Here is a 23,681-nt window from a genome sequence, read left to right on the forward strand (position 1 = left end):
GCTCTTTACAGGGACTGAAAATGGTATGGGAGACTGACTTTGGCTTTAATATACCAGATAGCCAATGGAATCAGCTTTGGGTACAAAAGCCCTATAAATCAGTCTCAGCAGCCATTAAGGAAACATCTTTGAAGATGCTGCACCGATGGTATAGAACCCCAGTGCAAATGGCTCACATCACCTCAGATGGGAAGTCTGACTGCTGGCGGGGGTGTTCCAGCAGAGGCACATACTATCACCTCTGGTGGGAATGCCTGCGAGTTCAACAGTTTTGGCATATGGTGCATCAGGAACTATTACAGATAGCAAAGGAATATATTCATTTTACCCCAGAATTATTTTTTTTATCCTTGTATTATAATAAAAATGAACCTATTGTAGCCAAACAATTAGTAACTTTCTTAACAGCAGCTGCGAGACAAACAATAGTACAACAGTGGAAAAAACTGGATCATCTTGACAAAGAAGCATGGTATAAGAACATATGGTCTACTGCAGTTTGTGAAAAAAATAACACATAAGTTACGAGTACTACAAGGCAACGATGAGCCACTAGTATTTAGTGCCATATGGTGGAAATTCATTTCACACACAACTGATTCTGAGATGTTGACATATATGTCGAACACAGCTAGGGATATATTGACTGCATAAATGGTATGAAGTTTCCGATATAGAATAAATTTATAGTAAAGTTACAATAATATCAAGAATTTAAAAATGTAATAAGGGCAATAAGCTTCACTCCATTGTTTTCTTATTTTTTTTAATTATTATTACTTATTTATTTATTTATTTATTACATTTTTATACCGCCCAATAGCCGAAGCTCTCTGGGCGGTTCACAAAAATTAAAACCATCATAAAACAACCAACAAGTTAAAAACACAAATACAAAATACAATATAAAAAGCACAACCAGGATAAAACCACGCAGCAAAATTGATATAAGGTTAAAATACAGAGTTAAAACAGTATAATTAAATTTAAGTTAAAATTAAGTGTTAAAATACTGAGTGAATAAAAAGGTCTTCAGCTGGCGACGAAAGCAGTACAGTGTAGGCGCCAGGCGGACCTCTCTGGGGAGCTCATTCCACAACCGGGGTGCCACAGCGGAGAAAGCCCTCCTCCTAGTAGCCACCTGCCTCACTTCCTTTGGCAGGGGCTCACGGAGAAGGGCCCCTGTAGATGATCTTAAGGTCCGGGTAGGTACATATGTAGGTACAAATAACCTGGCCCCAAACCGTTTAGGGCTTTAAATGTCAATACCAGCACTTTGAATCGGGCCCGGACCTGGACTGGCAGCCAATGAAGCTGGAAAAGGACTGGCGTAATGTGATCTCGCCAGCCAGTCCCTGTTAGTAAACGGACTGCCCTGTTTTGTACCAGCTGAAGCTTCCGGACCGTTTTCAAAGGCAGCCCCACGTATAACGCATTGCAGTAATCCAAGTGAGAGGTTATCAGAGCATGGATAACTGTAGCTAGGCTATCACTGTCCAGATAAGGGCGCAGTTTGTATATCAGCCTAAGCTGATAAAAGGTGCTCTTTGCCACTGAGTTCACCTGTGCCTCAAGTGACAGTTCTGGATCGAAGAGCACCCCCAAACTACGGACCCGATCCTTTAGGGAGAGTGCAACCCCGTCCAGGACAGGGCAAACATCACCTTGCCGGACAGATGAACCACCCGCTAACAGTCCCTCCGTCTTGTCTGGATTGAGTCTCAGTTTATTAGCTGTCATCCAGTCCATTACCATGCCCAGGCACTGGTTCAGAACTGCCACTGCCTCACCTGGGTTTGATGAAAAGGAAAGGTAGAGCTGGGTATCATCCGCATATTGATGACACCTCAGTCCACATCTCCGGATAACCTCCCCCAGCGGCTTCATGTATATGTTAAACAGCATAGGGGATAAAATAGAGCCCTGCGGAACCCCATGGCTTAGGAGCCACGGCACAGAGCAATAATCCCCCAGCACCACCTTCTGGAATCGGCCATCCAAGTAGGAGCGGAACCACTGCAACGCAGTACCTCCAACTCCCAGCTCAGACAACCTATCCAGAAGGATACCATGGTCGATGGTATCGAAGGCCGCTGAGAGGTCTAGGAGAACCAACAGGGTCGCACTCCCCCTATTAATAATTACTATTATTAATTTAGGGGAGGGAGGGAGATATATTATATTATAATGTTTGTGATATGTTGAATATATGAAAATCTTTAATAAAAACATTATTTAAAAAAACATAGAAATACAGTACAATTTATATGAAATATACACACAGGTCACTGTAGAGTTATACTTGCTTAATGGATTTAAGCACTCTTAAAGCATCATCACACGGGGGAAAATAGCGTTTCCTTACCATTGCTTCTCTGTACTTTCTCATACTTCCTGGAGGGGAAAGAGGAAGTAAGCATAGACCATAGGGCCCATCCAGACACTGTTTTTCCTGCACAGGGCAAGAGATTGTGGCATATTCCGTTTTTTTTAATGTCGGATTAAAGGGGGTCTATTTTGTGATGGAAAAATGAGCAGAAGGTGCGCAGGAGGTGGATGTCGTCTAAAGGACGTGCACATTCATAAGTGGGCAGTAGCGAGCGTGCAATAAAACACTCGTCAGATTCACCTCTTAACTCTGAGTTGTGTTGTGCACCTAGTCTCTCATTGCTGTTTTTCAGAACTAGTGACACTGTGAATAAAAAATAAAATAAAACTACATCTTGAATAAATTTCTTAGAGCCACTGGAAGCCAGCTAAAGTTGTTTCAGGGATATGTATGACATGACCCATCATAACTTGCCTGCTTATTGATGCATGAAACAACATAGGCAGGCCTATCCAGTAGCTTATTTCAGGCTAATTCTGGTTATGTGCAAAGTTATGCTCACAGCTCCATATAAAGGCTTTGCATGGCTTCATCTTGATCTTTAAGGGAGAAGGCAGCACTGGATATATTGAGAGATCTGGCAGAAAGTCCTTGGCTATGACTCATAAGCAATTATAATGCAATCTGCTTTTTATACACCTAATTTTTGCTTATTTGTTGAGTTTTTATAACTTGTTTCTTCTAGCATAGTGGCTGCTATATATCAACTAACTGGCAAAATTCACAGAACATACTGTTTCTTTCCCTTTCAATTCAGGTTAAGAACTTACTGGATATGAGCGTTTTGGCTTTTGTTCCAGCCATTTTCCTGGGAATACTTGGGGGCCTTCTGGGCGCTTTCTTTGTTTTCCTGAATATAAAGATTAATACATTACGTATGTGGTTCTTCAGCACAATTCCAAAATCATCCCTCAGAAAAGCAACCAAGGTCTTAGAATCAGTGCTGGTCCTTGTAAGTATTTCATGTATCTTGTTGGGTATTCTAAAGACACATTTGCACACTGGATCCAGTAAGAAAGGAGGCATGAGACTGAAAAAATAAATTAATAGAACAGCAGAGGATGTTAAGTCGTGGCACAGAACTTTTATAATAGAAGGTATTTAGAGGCATTTTTCAGATGCTTCTACAGTATTTTTCAATATTTCTGTATTGTGTTGAAGGCTAGTCATTACTATTCAGATGTAGAATGAAAGTTACAACTATCAAGCAGTTCTTGCATACAAAGGTTACATTTCTTAGGTAATTGAATATAGTCATGTGTATGTGTTCCCTATAGGGGTGAATTTGCTGATTTTAGTCTCTCTCTCTCTGTGTGTGCGTGTGTGTGCGTGTGTAGGTTTTGACCATTACTGCTACTGTCTACTTGCCATACTTCTTTCACTGTACTCCAGTCAAGAACCTGCCAACCTTTGATCCGGCTAATAAGTTACAAAAGTAAGTAGTGAAAGAGACGTCAGCATATTTATATTTTATATGTGTCCATGGCTGCGTCAATTTGAGAAGTGGACCCATTGTTTGTGAAGATTCAGTGGAGTTCAGTATGACTCAAGAGTCTACTTATATTTGATATTGCTGGGGCCTGTCCATAAACTTGATTCGTTTTGGGTGTACCAGAAATGAAATCTATATGTACATGAGATGTATATTTCCCAGTTGGAAAACTAACTCTGATGTTTTCATGACAAAATCCTTTAAGAGTGATGTCACAAATTCATGGAAACATGTAGTTTTTAAGGCAGGCAGCGATTCACAGAATTGGTCTAGCGGGGACTGGGGGGTATAATCGCCAAATTATGTATTTGGAGTCATCAATGGCCCACAGTCTTTTGTGACTAGATTGCTCTCTGTTAGAGATACTACAACAGAAAACCTAAAAAGGAAGGTGTCTTCTGTGTCAAGAAGTGAGGACTAACTGCTCCATATGCAGAAAATAAGGTCCACCACATACATAACATAATACTGAGCTCCAAATTTAAAAATAAGACACTTAATTTAAGTCATAGTGTGCTTTAAAGCAAAAAAGCAAAAAAGAACCAACTCTTGACTTAACCAATGGATAAGTAGTTTGAGCAGGTATTATGGGGGTTAAACAGGCCCCTTACGCCTGGAACGCTCTTCCAGAACATTTGAGAACTACAAGTTCAATCGCAGCTTTTAAAGCTCAACTAAAAACTTTTCTTTTTCCTAAAGCTTTTAAAACTTGATGTTGTGCAGACTTTATACTGTTAGTTTTACCCTACCCTGTGCCTGCTTACCCTACCCTGTGCCTGTTTGCATTCTCTTCCCCTCCTTGTTGTTTTACTATGATTTTATTAGATTGTAAGCCTATGCGGCAGGGTGTTGCTATTTACTGTTTTACTCTGTACAGCACCATGTACATTGATGGTGCTATATAAATAAATAAATAAATAAATAAATAAATAAATAATAATAATAATAATAATAATAATAATAATAATAATAATAATAATAAATACCCCCCTATGCACTGAAAGAACATGTCACAATGCCATGTAAGCCAGCCTCTCTGCACTGGCTGGCATGTGAAGGAGATTTACGTCCATACAGCCCCTGAGGTATATCCTCATTGAGCTAGAATCCCCCTCACATGGAGGACCTCTACATGTGTAAATTGTTATGTGCTTAGAGCACTTCCTGATGTGCTCCAAAAGCATTACAGTGGGAATCATGGATGTTGGTTGCAGTGCGGCAGTGTGAGACTGGCCTAGCCCTTCACATATTCTTTCAATGAATGGGAGGGATTCCTATATTCTCCTCATGATTTTAACATTGTTCCCTTTCTTTTTGATTTTCAAGCTTAAGCCATGCTGGATGGCAGATTTCAGAATATAATTGTCCACCGGCAACACTACAGATTGGGCCAGATGTAGTGAACTACTCCAACCAAACCTTTAATGAAGGTAAGGGGCAGACATATAACTAGGAACAGGAATGAACAGAGTTTATGTAAGTCTGCAATTTGGGTGGTAGAAAATGTGGAATGCTTCAAACGCCTCCTAAAAATAGTCTTGACACCCATGCTTTCTCCATCTTGTAATTAATTGCAATTAATCATATGTTGCTCCATCTTGTTGCTGCTCATATTGCCTTGTATTGTTATTGAGGTTTTGATTGCTTTTAATAGTGCATTTTAAATGTGCAAACTGCTTAGAGATTTTATTATATTAATCAGTATATAAGTACTATAAATAAATAAATAAATAAATAAATAAAATAAAAATATGTTTCTCCAGGTGACAATGTGGATTTTAAGGTGAGTTTAACTAAAGTTCAAATAGTGTCACTTGGGATGTCTATGAACATAAATATGACTCCTAACTGTGCCACACTCTTCCACTGTTCAATTTCCTAGAGACAGTAGCCCTGTTTAGACAACACGCTAAATCATGATGGTTAAGCGTTTTGAGCTAAACATTTTGGCTTAGGGTGTCATGTGAACCATGACTTAGTGTGTGGTGTGAACCACTCCTAACCATGGTGGCTACATAACAATAGTTTAAACACCTTCACTAACCACTTGCTGCAAAATGGTTAATGGCCTAACCATTGTTTAGCATGTTGTCTGAACAGGCCCTGAAAGGCTCACCCCTATTTAGAACTTTGTCCAGATGCCATGGCAGGTTAGGTGAATAGGAAGTGGGGCCAGAAGGACTTGAGTTGTCTGTCTGTGAAGAAAATCTGCACTTGAGTATGGACATAAGAATATCAGCAGCAACAACTTTGTCATTTATTTATACAGCACAAGCAATTTCTATGGTGCTTTCTAGCAGGCAAGGGGTCTCCAGATGTTGTTAGACTGCAACTCCTATTAACTTTCACCATTGCCTATGCTGGCTAGGGCTGAAGGGAGCTGCAATCCAACAACTTCTGGAGGGCCACATGTTCCCCACACTTACTTTACAGAGTTTAAGAATATATATATATATATATATATATATATATATATATATATATATAGAGAGAGAGAGAGAGAGAGAGAGAGAGAGAGAGAGAGAGAGAGAGAGAGAGGCCACTGAACTCAAGCAGATCACATTCTAAAACAGGCAGGGCCTCTCTGACCCCTCATCTCATTTAAAGCTGCCATAGCTGACTTATGCAACCTTAACTGAGGGCTTTTCTATGTGAGGCTTTTAGCCCGCACCTTTACCGAAGGTTCTGCTTCCAGATTCTTTGTGGGCTTAAGATTGGCTCCTTTACACATGTTTACCTGTTCCTCCCTGCCTTTCTATATATTTCTGTACATGAGCACTAGGTGGCACTGTGGTGTAGCAGAATTGCGCAATTATATGAGGGTTTTATACCACCATTCAGAAAAAAATACCACACTTTCCTCATTGAGGGAAAAATGCAGTAATGGTTGCAAAGCATGGGAAGAGGCTGTGGAGAATGATATCGTGTAAAGGACCCATAAGCTACAGTGAGTGAGCAATCACAAGTGCCCAATAAAAGCCTTGTGTAAAAAGGCTCTGAGGCTTACGGTTACAAATGGAGACTGATAGCATGGTTAAGCCCATGTTTTTGTGAAAAATGTAGATGTTTTTTAAGGTAAGGCTTGTGAACATATCCCTACCACATGAGCAGTTACAAATCTACATAGAAGCTTATGAATGTGTGTGCATTTTAAAGACTTTGACATATGAAGACTTCTGCTTTGTTCTCTCTCTCCCTGCCCCAATCTCATTTAAAGCTGCTGCCCTCTTGGCTGAGAGTGGTATGAGAGGAATCATGTACTTATTCAGACGTGGGACTCATGAGGAATTTGGATATGCCTCTCTTTTTACAGCACTGCTGTTCTACTTCTTGTTGTCTTGCTTGACTGCAGGCTCTGCTGTTGCGAGTGGTTTGGTTATACCTATGCTGTAAGTATTGCATTCATTTTGCTGCAGAATGTAGTTGTCTCTGTTGTGAACCAAAGTTTGTGGCTGGCAGCTGTGAAGGTGCCTACTTGAAACAAACGTGTTAGTTATCTACTACACATGGAGATGGAAAAATGGCTACTTATACAATCCACTTCTTCTACTGGACTAAATGGATTCACATTTATATGTCTCATAAGGAAAGCATGGCTGCTTCCTTAAGTGAGATATCCTTAGTGAGTCGCTTAAAAGAATGGCAAACCTAATGGAGAATTTGTCAGAGCTGTTTAATCTCTGAATCCCATACCTCAGGTTGCACAAAATGGCTTTATAAGTGGTACAAAAGTATTATGAGTGCAGGAAGGATATATTTGACAGCATCAGAGCGGCTCTGGGGAGTCCCCCAGCCCTCTGGAGCAGATTTTGAAGTGTGTGTGGGATAATCTGTTCCACTGATAGGTGCTGCTCCATTGGCATACAGACACCTTTGAATATAGTCTGTTTTCTTCAGCCTTCACTCCCCTCCGCAGACGTTCATTAAAAATATCTATCTATCTATCTATCTATCTATCTATCTATCTATCTATCTATCTATAGTTTTTACTTATATATTATGAAAAATTTGCAGATCTTTTTTCAAGAAATTGCTTTTGTTGTTCCCAGCCCATCTCGCAACTGAGAAATTGCAGTTGTTTACACTTCCAGTTGTTACTGCTGCGTTTACTGAATGTCACAGGCATCAAATGGCTAATGGCTGTGACATCAGTTGATATTAATAACACAGCTCCTTCCAAGCCATTGTGTGAACTTTTGAGACAGGAACTTTTGAATTTAAAATGTTCTAAAATGTATTTTTTGAGTTTCCTCTCCAGGGATAATTTGTGCATTCCCCTGGTATCATTTCACATATGTGACAACCAAGTAAAGGTTATCCGCCACAGCAAAGTTGGTCTGCACTTGCATCAAGACTGTCCTGCCGTCCATTATGTTCAGACAGGAGCAGTTTTCAGAACTTCATCCTCCATGTGATCACAGTTGCATGTGGTTGAGAGAATGAATGATTCCATTGGCCCTTCTCCCTCTGTTGCATCATCATTATCCATTCCCAGAACACTCCATGCATTGGAGGACTACATATGAAGAGCGGACATGGAAGGCTGTGGAGATGAGTGAAAAGGATGTGAGAGGGGGCAGCACCAATGGGCTTTTCTTCTCTCTCTCTCTCTCTCTCTCTCTCTCTCTTTCTCTCCTGTGATTCTAATCATGTGTGTGTGAACTTCTGAACAGAGCTAGGATGTCACGTCAAACGATGAGTACTGGATCTATGCTAGCACAATTACAATACTATGAGAAAAGGAAAACAATGTCCTCACTCTCTTCTTTTCCTCTGCAGGTATACAGGAGCATTATATGGCAGGATCGTTGGTTTGATATTGGTTTCCATTTTTGGGATCCAGACTGATGAACGTGGTGCATGGGTTGATCCAGGACTGTTTGCTGCAGTTGGAGCTGCTTCTTTCTTCAGTGGTGTTTCAAGGCTAACAATCTCCCTTACAGTTATAATGGTACACATAAGCCAGCTTGTAAGGAGAGCTGTTTAGTAGTATCATGGGTAGTTGTTCATCAAATGAGAATTTGATGTTGTGGTGCCTGACTGCTAGAATAACAATGTAGAGGTGCATGGTTGAAGTCACCATCAGTTTGCCTTTAGTCAAGAAACTCTCGTAAGTGAGAACACTGGAGCATTATCAGAATTATGGAGACAGGCATGGAGAGACTCTTTACTTCTATTCAGGTGAACCCCCCCCCTCACATGATAAACAATTGTATGAGGGGAGAAGTAGGATTATGCTCCCTGGTTCTTATCCCTGCCATCCATATGTTGGGGCGCATTTCTGCAAAGGGGAGCCTGTCCTATGCTTGTAGGCTCTCTCCATGATGTGGAAACCACCCTGACTGCACAGGGTTTCACATCATGAGGGGCACATATATGTTAGAACATGTTCTCTTCTACTGATGTGCCTCCACCAATGCATAGATGACAGGGCTGGTGGGTCCATGTTTGTTAATTGCATGAGGAGGTGGGTGGAATGCACCACTAAGGCTATTTTGTTGTGCCAGCAACTGCTGGTTCTAAAATGAGGGACCTACAACCTTTCCCAGCCTGGCATAGGCCTAAACAGGCCTAAATTCTAACCAAACTCTAGGATTTGCAAGCCACATTATCTTTCTTAAAGAAGCAGATCATGTGTCACCAAATCAGCACTATGAACCATCTCTGACTAGGCCTTTTGGGCAGTGATATTCTAGAGTAGAGGTAGGCAATCCATTGTCTTCTCTATGGGTTATTGTGTGTGACTACAACTCCCATCTAGCCCCATCTGGGAGTTGTAGTCTAAAACATCTGGAGGACAGCAGATTGTCTACCCTTGATGGAGAGGGCAACACTAGGGGAATGTTGCCTACTGGATGGCCATCAGTGGTACCTCATTTGCTGCAAAACTAAGGTTTGTATCTTGAACATCACTGTAAATCTCCTTCTGGACTTATGAATGGTTCTTTGGAGACAAAGTCTTGACAGTTTCCTAGGGCTGAAGAGCCAATAGCTGCATCTCTTTCTTCAAGGAGGACTTATCAGTCCCCTGATTGGACTCAAACTTGGGCCCACTCCAGACATCTGAACCTCAGGGTCCTTCCCAGTGGAGGGGCACCTATTGCTAACAATCAGAAGGCATTTTGCAATATGTCTGTCCTTTCTTAATGGATTTTCTGTGGTAAGAGAAAAGATGGAAGAAGCAGTGGGATAGTTGAAGACAACAACCCATGGACCCCTCCATAACATTCTGTAAATGGTGCAGGAGAATGGCATGAGAAAAGCCTTGACTAGAATACCCAATTTCAAATAAGTGAAAACCAGCCCTTTTAATCTGCAATAAACATACTATCTCAAATCATTTCTTTCCTTGCTTTGTGGGAGGCAAAATTAAAGAGACATCTGCTTCCAAAATAATAAATTGCATTTCCACATAGCAATCAACTTTGCAATATTCTCTTGAAACAGAATACAAGCAGTACTTACGCCAGATTTATACAAAACCAGTTAAATTAGAAATGGGACCTCTTTGGGTTTTGAGACAATTTAAGCCCTCATTTCAGTCTTCATTTTTGTGAGAGTACAATGTGATCTCTGGGGGGGAGGAGGTGGAATAATCAGAAAATGAAAACAAAAACCGTTATCTGAACATTTTCCAGTCTCTACATCGAAAGCTGTGTTCAGCACAATTCCCCTGTAATAAAAAGATCAAACAGTACAAATTCCACATAATTCCTGTAGCTCTGAGTACACAGAAAATGACGGCAGCATAAAAAATAGCTGAAGATAGTTGCCATGCAATGTACTTCTGATTCCCCTAGGTGGCAGGTTATAACCCTTCTGTGCTTTTTCTTTTTCTTTTTGTATTGGGAATCTGAGCTTAGTTCATATCCATCCAAACTAAATAGTGGCATAATTTGAGGTAATATTAGTTCTTGAGGAGAAAAAAGGACTTGGATATGACAATGCAAAAACATAGTTAAAAGGTTGTGGTCCTGAACCGTATAATGCACATGTTTTTCCGATATTGTCCGATTGGTTCCAAAATCATTTTGGAATGTTTGCTTTGGCTTTTTACACAGTCTTCCATTTGGAAAGAGTTATGCGGTGGTAGTGAACAGGTTAGTAAAATGCTTTTTTTTTTTTTTTTTTTTTTTAGAAATAGACCCCACAGGCTTTTGCCCACCTCTTCATTCTTGGCTGCTTACCTCTTCTATGCTGACACTTGACTCTCTGCCCTTACTATTTGCTGAAAATACTAGATCTGCTGACATTTCCTTGGGTTTTCAAAGAACTATTCCACACCCTCCTAATCCCAGCACAGAGTAAAGTGCACTTCATCCCAGTTAAATCACTGGGTTTAAGCACACTCAGTTCTATATCAGGCTGAAGTCTGTGAGTATCAAAAGGATATTGTGTTAAGAGGGAAACTTCAGTGAAGTGCATTGTAACACATTGTGTTCTATTGGGATCATATTCCTTTAGATAGTATATACAAATATTAAATAAGGATTTTATGGGACAGATTAATTAGAATTTAAAATACAGTAAAAAGTTAAAGAGCAAAGCTGTATCTGGTCAAGAGGGCAGGACTCCTGCAGCTTTAACTGTTGTGATGAAGAGGGGATTTCATCAGGTGCTGCATGTATAACAATCACACCTGCTGAAATTCCCTTTTCTATGCAACTGTTAAAGATACAGGAGCCCTGTCCTCCTTTCCATATGGTTACCCTAATGCTATTAGCCATCCTGACAGGGGTTGATGGGAGTAGCAGGTGGGGACCAGGTTGTGGAAGGCTGCTGTAGAGGTACAGCTAGTGCTATGGGGTGTAGAAAGAAAAAAGAGGGGGCAGCTGAGAAATGAGGTTCCAGAAGGAAATTAGAAAAATATCTTGGGAAATAGAAGGAGGTAGTTAAGAGAATGCAATACAGAGAGATCTGTGGGTAGGGGCAACAGGATAAAGGGCAATCCTTTGTCATTCTGTTTTTTCCCCCTAGAGTTAGGGCTTTTCTATATGATGCTCTTAACTGCTGTATCTAAATTTGTTTTCCTCACAGAATTGAAGTCTGAGCTTTACACAAACAGCTTTTCCTTTCCTGCTTTTCCAATACATAAGCTCTAGGTGGAGCTGTGCTGTAGCAGAATAGCACAAATACCCAAGTAGAAATGGCGCTTTCAGAAATAATACCCCATTTCCCACATTCTAACCCCCCCCCCCCGGGAAGTGCTTTGAAAATAAAGAACAGGAAGGTCACAACATCATCTAAAACAACAACAACCTGTAAACAACTGTCATGAGTGCACAGTTAAGCCTTGTGTAGAAAAGCTCTTAATAAAAAAATATAAACATTTCAGAATGATTTGAATTATACGTCCTGGTGGAAATTGTACTTTTAAAGTCAGCAAGGCAATTCTAAATTGGACTATGCAGTATAATTTTCAAGAAGAAAGAGGGAGCAATTGTAGTCTGCTAAATGAGGTAGGCAGCTGTTACGTTTTAAGGACATTTCACATATACCACAGTCACTTGCCTTTGTATGAATGTAAATATAAATGGTGCCCTTTTTGCCTTTGCCTTTATAGAGTACAAATATGCTTTTTGCACCAGATGATTTCACTTTTAACTGGAAACCACCCCCTGAATGCAAATAAAAAAGATCCTTGGCAAAAGTCTGCTGCATCAGCAGCTTTGGCTCTAATGAGGTTTCATTTTGCCTACATTTTTCAAAACCAAAAGCCAAATCATGAAACAGGTTAACTGCAGTGTGGTTGAGAATGAGGGCCAGGGCTTTTATCAGTAGTTTTATATAAACTGCATCTTCTGAGTTTCCTGGGCAGCTGCCCTCTTCTCTTTGATGTGCCATGCCCTGTTGATGCTGTTAATGAAATGCATAAGTATGTGTTATGTAATAAAACTAAAATAATAGGAAGGGGCCAGTTGGTTATAATGATGGGGGGAGCCTGGGAGATGTAGCATTCACAGAGTAGTTCCATGAGTGAGTAAAATATAAGGTGGTTCTTTTTTTTAAGGCCTCTGAAGCATTTCACTAAGCATGCAATTATGTATGAGGTAAGCAAGGTGAAACTAATTTGCTGATTTATGAATTATAAATCTGCCTATTAACAGCATTTCTCCTCCATCTACTAGGACTGGTGACTGTACAGCTACAGCAGTGCTAAAGGCAAGCAGCTTTTAGCATGCCCTGGGCTGTTATCCCTAGAAGATCTAAATTAAATAAGATAGCAAACTCAAGCATAGCTAATAAATCTTCCTTTACAATTAGGCCCTAAGTGCACATTACAATGAGCATGATTAAAAGACAAGTTTATTGGCTGTTAAGATGTTTTCCCTTGCTTTTTCCCCTCTCTTCCTTCCCTTCCATGCTTTTAATCCAACATTGCGCCCCCCCCCATCTTTTATTTTCTTTCTTCTCATGTTGCTCCTTCCCATGTAAATTCCATGAAGTACAGGGCTGGGTTTACACATTTTGCTGTAGCAAGCATTTCAAATCAAGAAGCATGTGGAATACGGTGATCAGGTGATCAGTTTTCAGAGGGTGATCGATGTGCTCTTTTGTCCACTGAATGCATGAGATCGTGTTGTGTTTTGGGATACTGTGTTTTTCCAACTGTCAAATCACATTGCGACATGATCCATGAAATTTCAGTCTTTCTTTGCCTGGTAGAGTTGGTTGCAATTTAGGTAATCATCCGGAATTGACATTGACACATTATTATTTTTGTAGCGTCATCCGTGTGCATGGTACTTTACCAAATAACAGCTAAAAGACAGGTTTCTGCCTTTAGGAGATTACAATCTAAAACAGATTGTATTTACATGTAAATGTGTTTATAAGGAATGCAGTTATGTGTATGTCATAGGGCCAAACGAGATGTGAGGAGGGAAATCCAAGAATAGGGTCTTCCACTTTTTTTAAAAATGTAGGAGCAGTTGAGTCTCTTCCTGAATTGGATCAGGATATCAGCATGGGTGGGGGTGGGGTGTTCACTCTTTCCCTCTGATTGAAATTGGGTCTCTGAAGCTGTTATCTGGCCCGCAGGGGAAAACATACAGGTATCTCATGGCTACCTGTAGGTTTCTCCCATTGAGGCAAATAGCAGCTTTGGAGATTTTAATTTGGGAAACAGCAAAGAGGGAAATGTTTTACCCCCTTCCGCAGCACTGCTATCATGATCCAAACCACCCCTACCCCAGAATTGATTTTAAAATGTTGAAACATGAGAGATGCTGTTCATGTTTTCTCTTATCACATATAGTACATATATGATAGTGGCTGTGATATCTATGATGATGAGTGGCATAATTCCCAACCAATTGCATCCTGTGTTGTGAGCTTTGTTATATTGGCCTTTTCTACATGAGGCATTTATCGTGCACACATTGTTCCATACTCACAGTTGTTCACAGATTCTTTAGAAATGTTGTGCCCCTGCAGTTTCTCCTCCTCCTCCTCCTCCTCTTCTTCTTTTAAAAACACTTTCAGCGAGTTTCTTTTAGGGCAGGGAAAATGCAGCATTTAATTGTGAAAATGAAAGGAAAGTACTATTTCCTCTTGTGTGTTTGTACTATTCTGCTATACCCCAGTGCCACCTACCGGTTATGTAGTGGAAAAGCAGGAAGGGAAACACTTCTCATCTAGTGATCCAATTTCAATTCTGTGATGAACCTGAAAGTAGATGCAGTTGAATAACAGTCCTGGGTAGAAGCACTCATTGTGCCTGCAAAGAGGGTAACCACACAGTGCAGCTGAAAGTGACTGGTTTTGTTGCAAAGTATGAAGAAACCTCTAGACAGTTTCACATATAAACAGCCACTAGATAAAATAATTTGAGACATTGTCTTGAAGAGTTGCTGAGGTGAAACTGTCAAGTGGCTTCTTTGCACTTTGCTTTAAAACAGCACAATCTCTTCTGTGAGTCTTCCATTTGCAGGTTAAGTGCTCTCTCTCTCTCTCTCTCTCTCACTCATATGCAATGGAGCATTGATCCTTTTTTTTTTTTAAGGTGAGAAGGGTAAAAAAGCTACCCCAACTGTAGTGAGGCAACAGCTCATGTATTGTTTATGGACTGAATATTGTAGAATTACCTTTGACCTGAGAGGTTAGTTGTAGCAGGAAATATATTGAATTGAGTTGGCTGGATAATCTCCTGAATGTTCACAAGGAAATATAACAAATAGACAGCTAATCAAGAATGCCCAAATGGGTCACCGGAAACAGGAGGTTGCAGGGCTACTTGAGATGCCAGGACAGGGTTCCTGGAATGTAGAAAAGCTCAAAAACCTGTCTGAGCAATACACATTTCAGGTAGGTTTGGTTAGGAAAAATCTTATTTGTTTCTCCTTACAACATCTGAGAGCTTCTCTAAACGAGTGATTTATAGCATGCCCATGATTGGCCACTCACAGAAATTTGTAGTTTCATTGCATGATGTCATGAGCCTCTGGGGGCTCTCCTGTGCTATCCCCTGGAAATTGCGGGTTTAAAACCCCCAGAGAAAATGTGAAAATATCTGGGAAATTGCACCATTTCCCTGTGTGTAATCTTGGCGTTGTGTTATAATTTCGCCACTAGATGGTGCTGTCTCATTGAAGTTAATTGAGCACATGGAGCAAGCAGACAGAGGAAGTATTCAATTCCAAACCATGTGGCAGCCCATGTAATCACATCCCAGAAAGAATGCAGATGCAGAATGTCGAGAAACTCTGAGTTAAAGATTACCTCACACTTTGAGAACCCACCCTCTAGAGGTGTTCTGCTCACAGTCCTGGTTTACAGGTTATTTGGTTAAGGATTACTGAGATAAGGTATGTGAAGTGCTTTGAACATTTTAGCAGAAGGGTGGTTGTTTAATGTCCAAGCACATGCTTTGGATACAGAAGCTCCCAGGATCTATTTTTGGCATTTTGAATTGAAAGTGTTTGGAAAGTCCTCTAACTGAGGCCACAGAGAGTTGCTATCAGTTTGAGTACACAATAGTAGGTTAGATGAACAAATAGTAAGCAATTTCCTCTGTGTCATGCTTAACCCTCACATTATGCTGTTTAAATGGTACTTATGGTTGTTAATAATAAAAGCCCATTTTAGTTACTGTATAGCTTAGTTTTGAATGTAAAACCTAATGATATCAATAACTCAATTATCTTCTAGTGATACATGCTTTCATCCCCCCCCTCCCTGCTATAGGTAGAGATCACAAATGATGTACAGTCCTTGCTACTCATCATGCTGGCTGTCATGTTAGCCAAAATGGTTGGTGACTGGTTTAACACGTCTCTGTACAGTTCTTTACTGAAGCTGAAATGCATTCCCTACTTAGATGCTGAGCCATTTGTCTGCCATAGGAAAAATGGGTGAGTGTTTCTTTCCCCCTCTCCTGTTATGACTTTTCCAGGAATCAGTGCAGTAATAGTCGTAGTAATTAAAATAATAATAATAATAATAATAATAATAATAATGTTATCATCATCAGTAATAAAAAGTGTGGATTGATGGGGCTTCCAGATGAGGCTTTTATGTTGTAATTGCCCTGCTTCATTCGCATAATTGTACAGGAAGATACAGATGCTGTCTTCCATTTGTAACCTTCCCATGTTTTTCCACTGATTTTTCCATCTTTTTTTTTCTTACCAGAAAAAGTCCATTAAGAGGAAAAGGTGGAATAGATGCACAATGCCTTTTGATTTGTATTGCTAGCAGTCCTCTGCCTGGAAGCATCAGCGCAAAATGGGTGGATTATATTTGTTTGCTGTTTTTAAAGAATTACAGATCAATTGTGCCATCATGTGTGACTTCTCTTGAAGAAGAGACTCTCATAGAATCATAGAGCTGGAAAGGGCTTAGTTCAGCTTCTTGGAGAAGCATCCCTAACCCACTTTTTTGGCTTTCTTTTATGCACGAGTTGGCATGAGCCTCTGTGTGGCTGAAAGGATGAAATGGAACCTTTTACTTCTGCTTTTAAGCTAACCGGACTTCCCTGTTACATCCAAACTTCAAGGAACTCCAATTATTGTAAAAAATATGATTTTTAAACCATGATTTAAATCAAACCATGGTTTATGATTGCGGCTTGTTCACTAAACCTTAGTTTAGAAGTTAATTAGTGTTCTCCAAGTTAGAACATAATGGAACTCTAGTTAGTTTAAAAAAAGAAATTAATGCTTCCAATCCCCTACTTGCAGCCATGCCAGATGAGCCCAAGCTTTGTGCATGTAATGCTGAATGTTGTATCAGAAATGGGTTATAAATTTATAGTGATTACTACAAGTAGAGAGCAAGTGCACTGTGTAACAGATTAGAGGGAAAGCATAGGGATACAGGTACAAAATGATACAATTCAAATGGAATATATTTCTCCTTTAGCTTGACTTTTTATTTGCAACCTTTTTCTGCTATGTTACACTATGTAACAATGGCTGCATTCGCACATAAGTGAGGATTCCTGGCTTATTCAGTTTTATTCATACCGCCTGTTCACTCCTATTTTGCTCTTCCCATTGTGCAAGCAAGTTAAACTAATCAGAAATGGATAGCTCTGAAACAAGCCAGGATCTGTAAGCCAACAAGAAACTGCCTTATTGCTGGTTTATGACCCTGGCTTCTTTGGTGAAATAAACCAGCATCTGGATTCTAGTGTGACAACAGCTATGCATTTCTGGTTACTTACTCATTTCACCCTTTTTATCCACTTCTGCAAAGAGAAGAGCAAATGGGTTGCATTTTCTGGTTCACAGAAAACCAGTATGAGACTTACGCTGCTGGACATCCTACTGCATTTTCAAATACATCTTAAGTGTGCAGTGTATTATGCTTTTGAGTAAATATTTGCAGAATCATTAGGATAAGTGATCCTTCTTGTCCATGCATATCAGTTTTCTTTAATTGATTTGGCTATTGGGAATGTAAGATATTGCATGGCATAAAATCCTGGTAAGATATTGCGTGGAATAAAATCCATGTTTTTTTTAGCTGTGTCAGTTTGGATGTTACCGCTTGGCTTGGCTTTATGTTGTGTAGCCAATGAAAGGAAAGTCTGTAAATGAAATTTCCCATTTGGATCACTGGGGTCATCATTTTAAGGGTAGTAAATAGAAGCAGTCTTTGAAAATGTGGAATACTAGCTACATTAATTTATTTTAAAATAGTCCAAGGTGGTTAAGAAAATGAAACAAAATGCACTAAAAACAATCCATGCAAAGAACAACACAAATAGTAAGCTGGCAATAAAGCAATTTAAAAACAGCAGCAGTAAAATTATCATAAAACATCATCAACACCTCATAAAAACCAGAAGGGAAGCATATCAATTTATGATAAAAGCAATAAATTCACCCTCTAAAAGACAAAAAGCCTTCCTAAGAAATGATGAAGATTTAACTGGCCCTTAGTTTCTTAGTCCTCCTGACAAAACTTATAGCTATTTATAACTAGAAACTGCTTAGACTATAATGAGTGCTGGCATGGCAGCTTTTGGGGGAAATAAAAAGGACATATAAATTTATACCCTCATTTGTGGAGGAGACACACTTTGAGCATCTTTCTGTTTTCTGGTAAATGTCAGAGATAGGGAAGATGTAATGTATTCATTTCGGCCTATTTTCAGCTAAGGTTGGCCAGAATACCAGACTGGAAGTGTCAAATGTTGAGTACACTTTCCATTAATAAACGCATGAACAATTCAAATTATGCCCTTCCTTCGCTTTCCTCGTGCTGTACAATATAGATACTCACACTCACATGTAAGTACTTATTTCTGATTATACAATCTGCTATTTTTTGGATCCTGGCTGATCAAACTGTATCTAACACATGGCTGCACTGTGACTTCAGGTTATGGTGCACTTCTAGCTATAAACAAACCCCTTCCCTGTTATAAAAACCCAGTTAACTGGCATGCTCAGAGCTGCTAGCTGCGAGGGAGTGCTTTTTAATGAGGGCAAAAGTACTTGAACACACCTACTTCTTGGCAACTCTTCCTGCTTTTATAAGCCCACTATACACTTCAAGAGAGAGAATACCTTACAGCCTACATTTTAATGGGACAAGTTGCGTTAAGAGCTGAGCGAATCCGGCACTTGTTCTGTTCTAGCTTAACATTAGCCTTGTCAAAATTCGCTGGGTGTTTCTGCATGATATGCCCTATAATGCTGATTTGAAGAGCCAAGAATTATGACTATGTTATAGTCATTGTACGTTGTTTCAAATAAAAGCATGTTGGCAAGTGGGATTACATTAAATTGCATAGCCGAGCTTTTGATATTCTTTCTTCCAGAATGCTGACACGGACCTCCGGAAGTTGGGCTTTACACACATATATATATATATAATATATATATATATACATACACACACACACACACACACACACACACACATATACATATTTGGCATGAAATGAAGTTATTGAAAAAGTTATTAAAAAGCCTGAAAATATGCAAGTGGAAACCTTCTACCTTGAAATTAAATGTAGATTCCAAATATATCTGGAATCTACATTTAATTTCAAAATACACCAATGTCTGAAATCCACTGTAAAAAATCCAACATGTATCCTAAGTTTTTACAGTGGAATTATTTATTTATTACATTTTAGGCTGGAGTGTGTGTGTGTGAGAGAGAGAGAGAGAGAGAACACCAATTTGAGTGACCAGACCTGTGTTTCAGCAGAAAATATATATATTGGCCATTGGCATGACTGTTGCATAGGCACACACATGCACATGTGATAGAATTGGTGTAAAACTTTTAGGAAATCTCTAGAATTGCTTGTCAAATCATTAATCGAGAACCTAAGCTTGTGTCACATCCCAAGATCACTCTGAGAAGGACTCAAATTCAGTTGGGTCACAGGTCAGCCCGCTTCAAAGAGAGCCCTTAGTACCCCTTTCTAAACCTTCCTAGGCTGACAATGTAGCCCTCCCATTAACCTCCAACACTGAGGCTGACTCCTCTGTAACTTCTATCGCTCAACTGCACAGGAGCATGAGACTACAGTAACAGCCGTGGGCCCTTTAAGAACTGCAGTCAGCATTCAACAGTAATTGGAACACCAGGCTCTGCCAGCCCTTTTAAGGCAGGAGCACATGTTCTCCCAAAAATGCTAGCAAATTCCCAAACTTGTGTTTGCATTCAGAAAATGTGTGGGTTTTGCAAAAATTTGCATTTCACGCTTTACCCTATGGGGAAAGTGGACATTTGGATGTGCTCTTTTAAAACATGCAGATTTCCCCCCTTGAAATGTGCACTTCTCCATTTGAATGAAATGGAAAAAAACAGCACAATTGAACATGAGAAATGAAGCAAGCAGAGTTTCATGGTGGTGTTCGGAGAATCTCAACAATCGCAAAAATCATTTCTTCACCCATCCCTGAATTACAAATTGCCCAAGGGATACAACTAATGAGCATTTTTGTACAGAGACTTCCCCCTGGCAGTAATTTGATCTGTTCAAACAGTTGTGTAAAATATGAGAAATGACAACACACTTCTATAGTCAGTTTAGTGAAAGAAAGACATTGACTAGGACATTGTGGCCAGCCCAGTGGAAGCAATCTGCCTGAGGCTGAAGTGTAGAACACAAGACTCTTAGCACCAATTATTGGATTTTATCTCTATCAAATAATTGACTGATGAGATAGCCTGTCTCATCCCATATAGATACCCCACTATTAAAAATCATAAAGGCTACTTGCAATAAAACAGTACAATGAATCCAAGCAAATACCAAAGTCACATAATAAATACAAATATATGGTCACAATAAATGAGCCCAGCAAAGACAGCAGAGTAACCAGCGGTACAGATCACTTCTTAAAAAGAATGTTTTTCCTTTTAAAATATTTTACTTAGTGGTGAAAATCGAAAAGGGAGGGAGCCTTGTGAATATCTACTGGGAAGGAGTTTGAATCAGAGAAGGGGAGGAAAATGAGAGACACAGAGGGCTTCTCTAAGCTATTTATTGTATGCTCGTGACTGGTCACTCACAGAAGTTTCCGGGTGGATTACATGATGCTGTAAACAAACGGGATGTAAAGCTGACATTGCGCTATAAACTTGCCAAGGAAGGACTTTCCTTGCTATCAGAGGGAGAACAGAATAAAATGCCTCCCTGCAACATAGGGGGACAGATCTGGCTTACTCTCAAGTAAGGGAGACCCTTCGTTATGCTAGATTAGAGTTGTGCTTGTCATTCTTTTTAATTTTCTTATTTCTGTTAATTTGTGCTAGTAGTTCCCCATGTGCTTAATCAGGAGTAAATCCCATTGTACTTACTCCCAAGTATGTTGAGGGTTGCAGACTTACAGCACACAACTCCTCTCCCTGACCCGCTCCTTTGCTCTTATGCCAGGGAGGGAGGCGCTCCCTCAAAACATGTCTGCTGTTTGAAGGAGCTCCAGGGAAACAGCAGGATTTCCCCCCTTGTTGCCCCTCTCCTCCCATGTAATGCAGCCCATATCATTCACGCCAAAGAACCAGAAAGCACAATAGCCCTGGGTAAACAACACAATTTACCTTAATGTAGAGACACTGAAAAAGAAAAAGCGGCAAGGCATCATCCTGTCGCTGCTGGGGTCGGCTAGGAGTGGGAGTGGGGTGTAAGGAAGAGAAAAGGCTAAAAGAAGGGGCCACTGCTGTTTGAGTTGGAGTTGGGTAGGGACACAGGATGATGGGGGAGGGGGGAATAAGCTGAGGAAGGCCTTGTTCATGCCTGCTCTTAAATTGAGGCTGGCTGGGAAACCTTCTGCTCTCCATTTTGTCCTCCATTTTGTCCTACCTGTGAGGTAGGCTAGGCTAAGAATCAGTGACTAGCCCAAAGTTACCCAGTGAGCTTCAAGGCCGAGCACTGTCTTTAACGCAGGTCTCCCCCAGTCCAACACTCCAGTCACTCTGACGACACTGGTTCACAAACCGAACTAGCCTCTTCTTAGTTTTGCAGGGGGAAAGGTGCTCAAAATGGTTTTGCGTTTACATGAAACAATCAGGAAGAAAAGATACCCTAAAGTTACCATATTTAGTTTAACAGGACAGGTGGTAGCCTTAGTCTTCACCCTTAAAGCAAATTATGAAGGATTCTGCAAACTTGCAGAGGAAGGTTTTAACACACACAGCCCTGTTAAATCAAGAGGAATTGAAGTGATTTGAACTGATTTGGGGTGATCTGGGGGAACTGTTTTGGGGTTCAAGTTGAAGCATTTGGAGTTATTTGGATGGGAAGTTGGCTTGTCTTTGTAAAATTTAGATTCTTTTAGCTCTAAATTTATTATTTTATTTATTTATTACATTTATATACCTCCCCATAGCCGAAGCTGTCTGGGCGGTTTACAAAAGTTAAAAACAGTGAACATTAAAAAGTATGCAAAATTTAAAACCATCAAAAGCATAAAAACAACAGTATCCATTTAAAAACAACAGTTCTGGGGTCTGAGAAAAAGAAACATATAAATTAGTAATTATACATATAAATTAGCAACTGAAAATTTTATTCAATAATTTGTCTCAGGGCCCAGGCCATGTGACTTTACTACATTTGAAATTGCCACTTATCTCTTAAAACCTGGGAAAAGCAATAATAAATAAATAATCAAAATAAAATGACTTCAGTGGACTTCTGAAAGATGCTTAGGCTCTGACCTTGTGAATCTCTATTGGGGAAGGAGGTTCCCAGATGCTGCATCAGACTGGATATTGGTGCAACTAGTATCTATTTCTATCCACTATTCCCTGTAAAGCTATAGATATGGCACAGGGTATATATGTGCCTTCAGAAATGCTTCAAATCTTTTTTCTTGTCTCTGCTGTATATGTGGCTTTTATTGTCAACAGGGTATGTCTGGAATGCCATGTCTCATCTGTCCAACCAGTAGTTGGTAAACAAAAAGTATTTTAAATCCTGTTAAAGTGACACAGACATTAAGTTAACCCAAACATATTTCAACTGAAGTACCTAATGGTCTATGTAGCTGAATAGCCAAATCTCTCCTCATTTGTAGGGCCTAAGAGAGTTAGCACCAGAGAATTCTAGGAATCTTTCTTTTTTTTGGAGGGGGGGAAGGGGGGTCAAGGAGATGTTAATTAACTGTTCCCCAGTCCAAATCAAACATACTGTACAAATGTATAAAAGCAACAATGTAAATGGTACATTACTTTACAAATACTAACCAAGTTTAATTATGAATGTAATTAATATTAAGATGTAAATACTTATACAATTGCCCCTTGTGAATGTTCTGTATAATTTCGGGTTAAAAATATAGACGAACTGTCTAAATGTTCCTGGTAACCATCGTGAAAATGAAGCCACCTGTGAAACAAACTTATGAAATATATTTATATAAGTTCCAATAGTTAGTCAACATAATAAACCAATGGGTTTACAAGAAGTCGAGCTAAAACCCAATGTTGTTCTGATGAAAATCTTCAGCTAGTCTATGGGTAAACATCCTTACAGTGTGAAATGAGAAACTCAAGTTAAAAACAATTCAAATTCCAGGAGTGAAAAGTTGTGGATGAGCAGAGTTGCCTGTTCTCTCATGCTGAGTTTCATGAGCATGTCCAGCCTGGAACTTTTAAAATGTTCTTCTCATGGCTTTCAATATTTTTCAACCTAGGATATACAGTGTTCTTTAAGGCCTAATTCCCACAATCAGCAAAGGTCATGGTAATCATGTTTCTTTACTGTATTTTTTAGGCACCAGGTAATTGAATGGTCCCTTCGTGTGGCGCAGAGCGGTAAAGCAGCAGTTTCTGCAGCTGAAACTCTCCCCACGGCCTGAGTTCGATCCCAGCGGAAGCTGGTTTCAG

At 39.8% G+C, this 23,681-nt stretch overlaps 1 protein-coding gene across 1 annotated transcript in view; it reads left to right on the top strand.

Moving 5' to 3' along the window:
- Positions 1-23,681, top strand: part of LOC134401110 (chloride channel protein D-like) — a 64,655-nt gene that overhangs the window by 17,246 nt on the left and 23,728 nt on the right. Inside the window, exons 6-11 of the mRNA XM_063129833.1 lie at positions 3,147-3,341; positions 3,727-3,824; positions 5,208-5,311; positions 7,099-7,270; positions 8,661-8,832; positions 16,068-16,234. Of these exons, the coding sequence (XP_062985903.1) occupies positions 3,147-3,341; positions 3,727-3,824; positions 5,208-5,311; positions 7,099-7,270; positions 8,661-8,832; positions 16,068-16,234 (908 nt within the window). The remainder of the gene's footprint in view (positions 1-3,146; positions 3,342-3,726; positions 3,825-5,207; positions 5,312-7,098; positions 7,271-8,660; positions 8,833-16,067; positions 16,235-23,681) is intronic.

The sequence above is a fragment of the Elgaria multicarinata genome, chromosome 7 (assembly GCF_023053635.1).
Source record: "Elgaria multicarinata webbii isolate HBS135686 ecotype San Diego chromosome 7, rElgMul1.1.pri, whole genome shotgun sequence".
Lineage (NCBI taxonomy): Eukaryota > Metazoa > Chordata > Lepidosauria > Squamata > Anguidae > Elgaria > Elgaria multicarinata.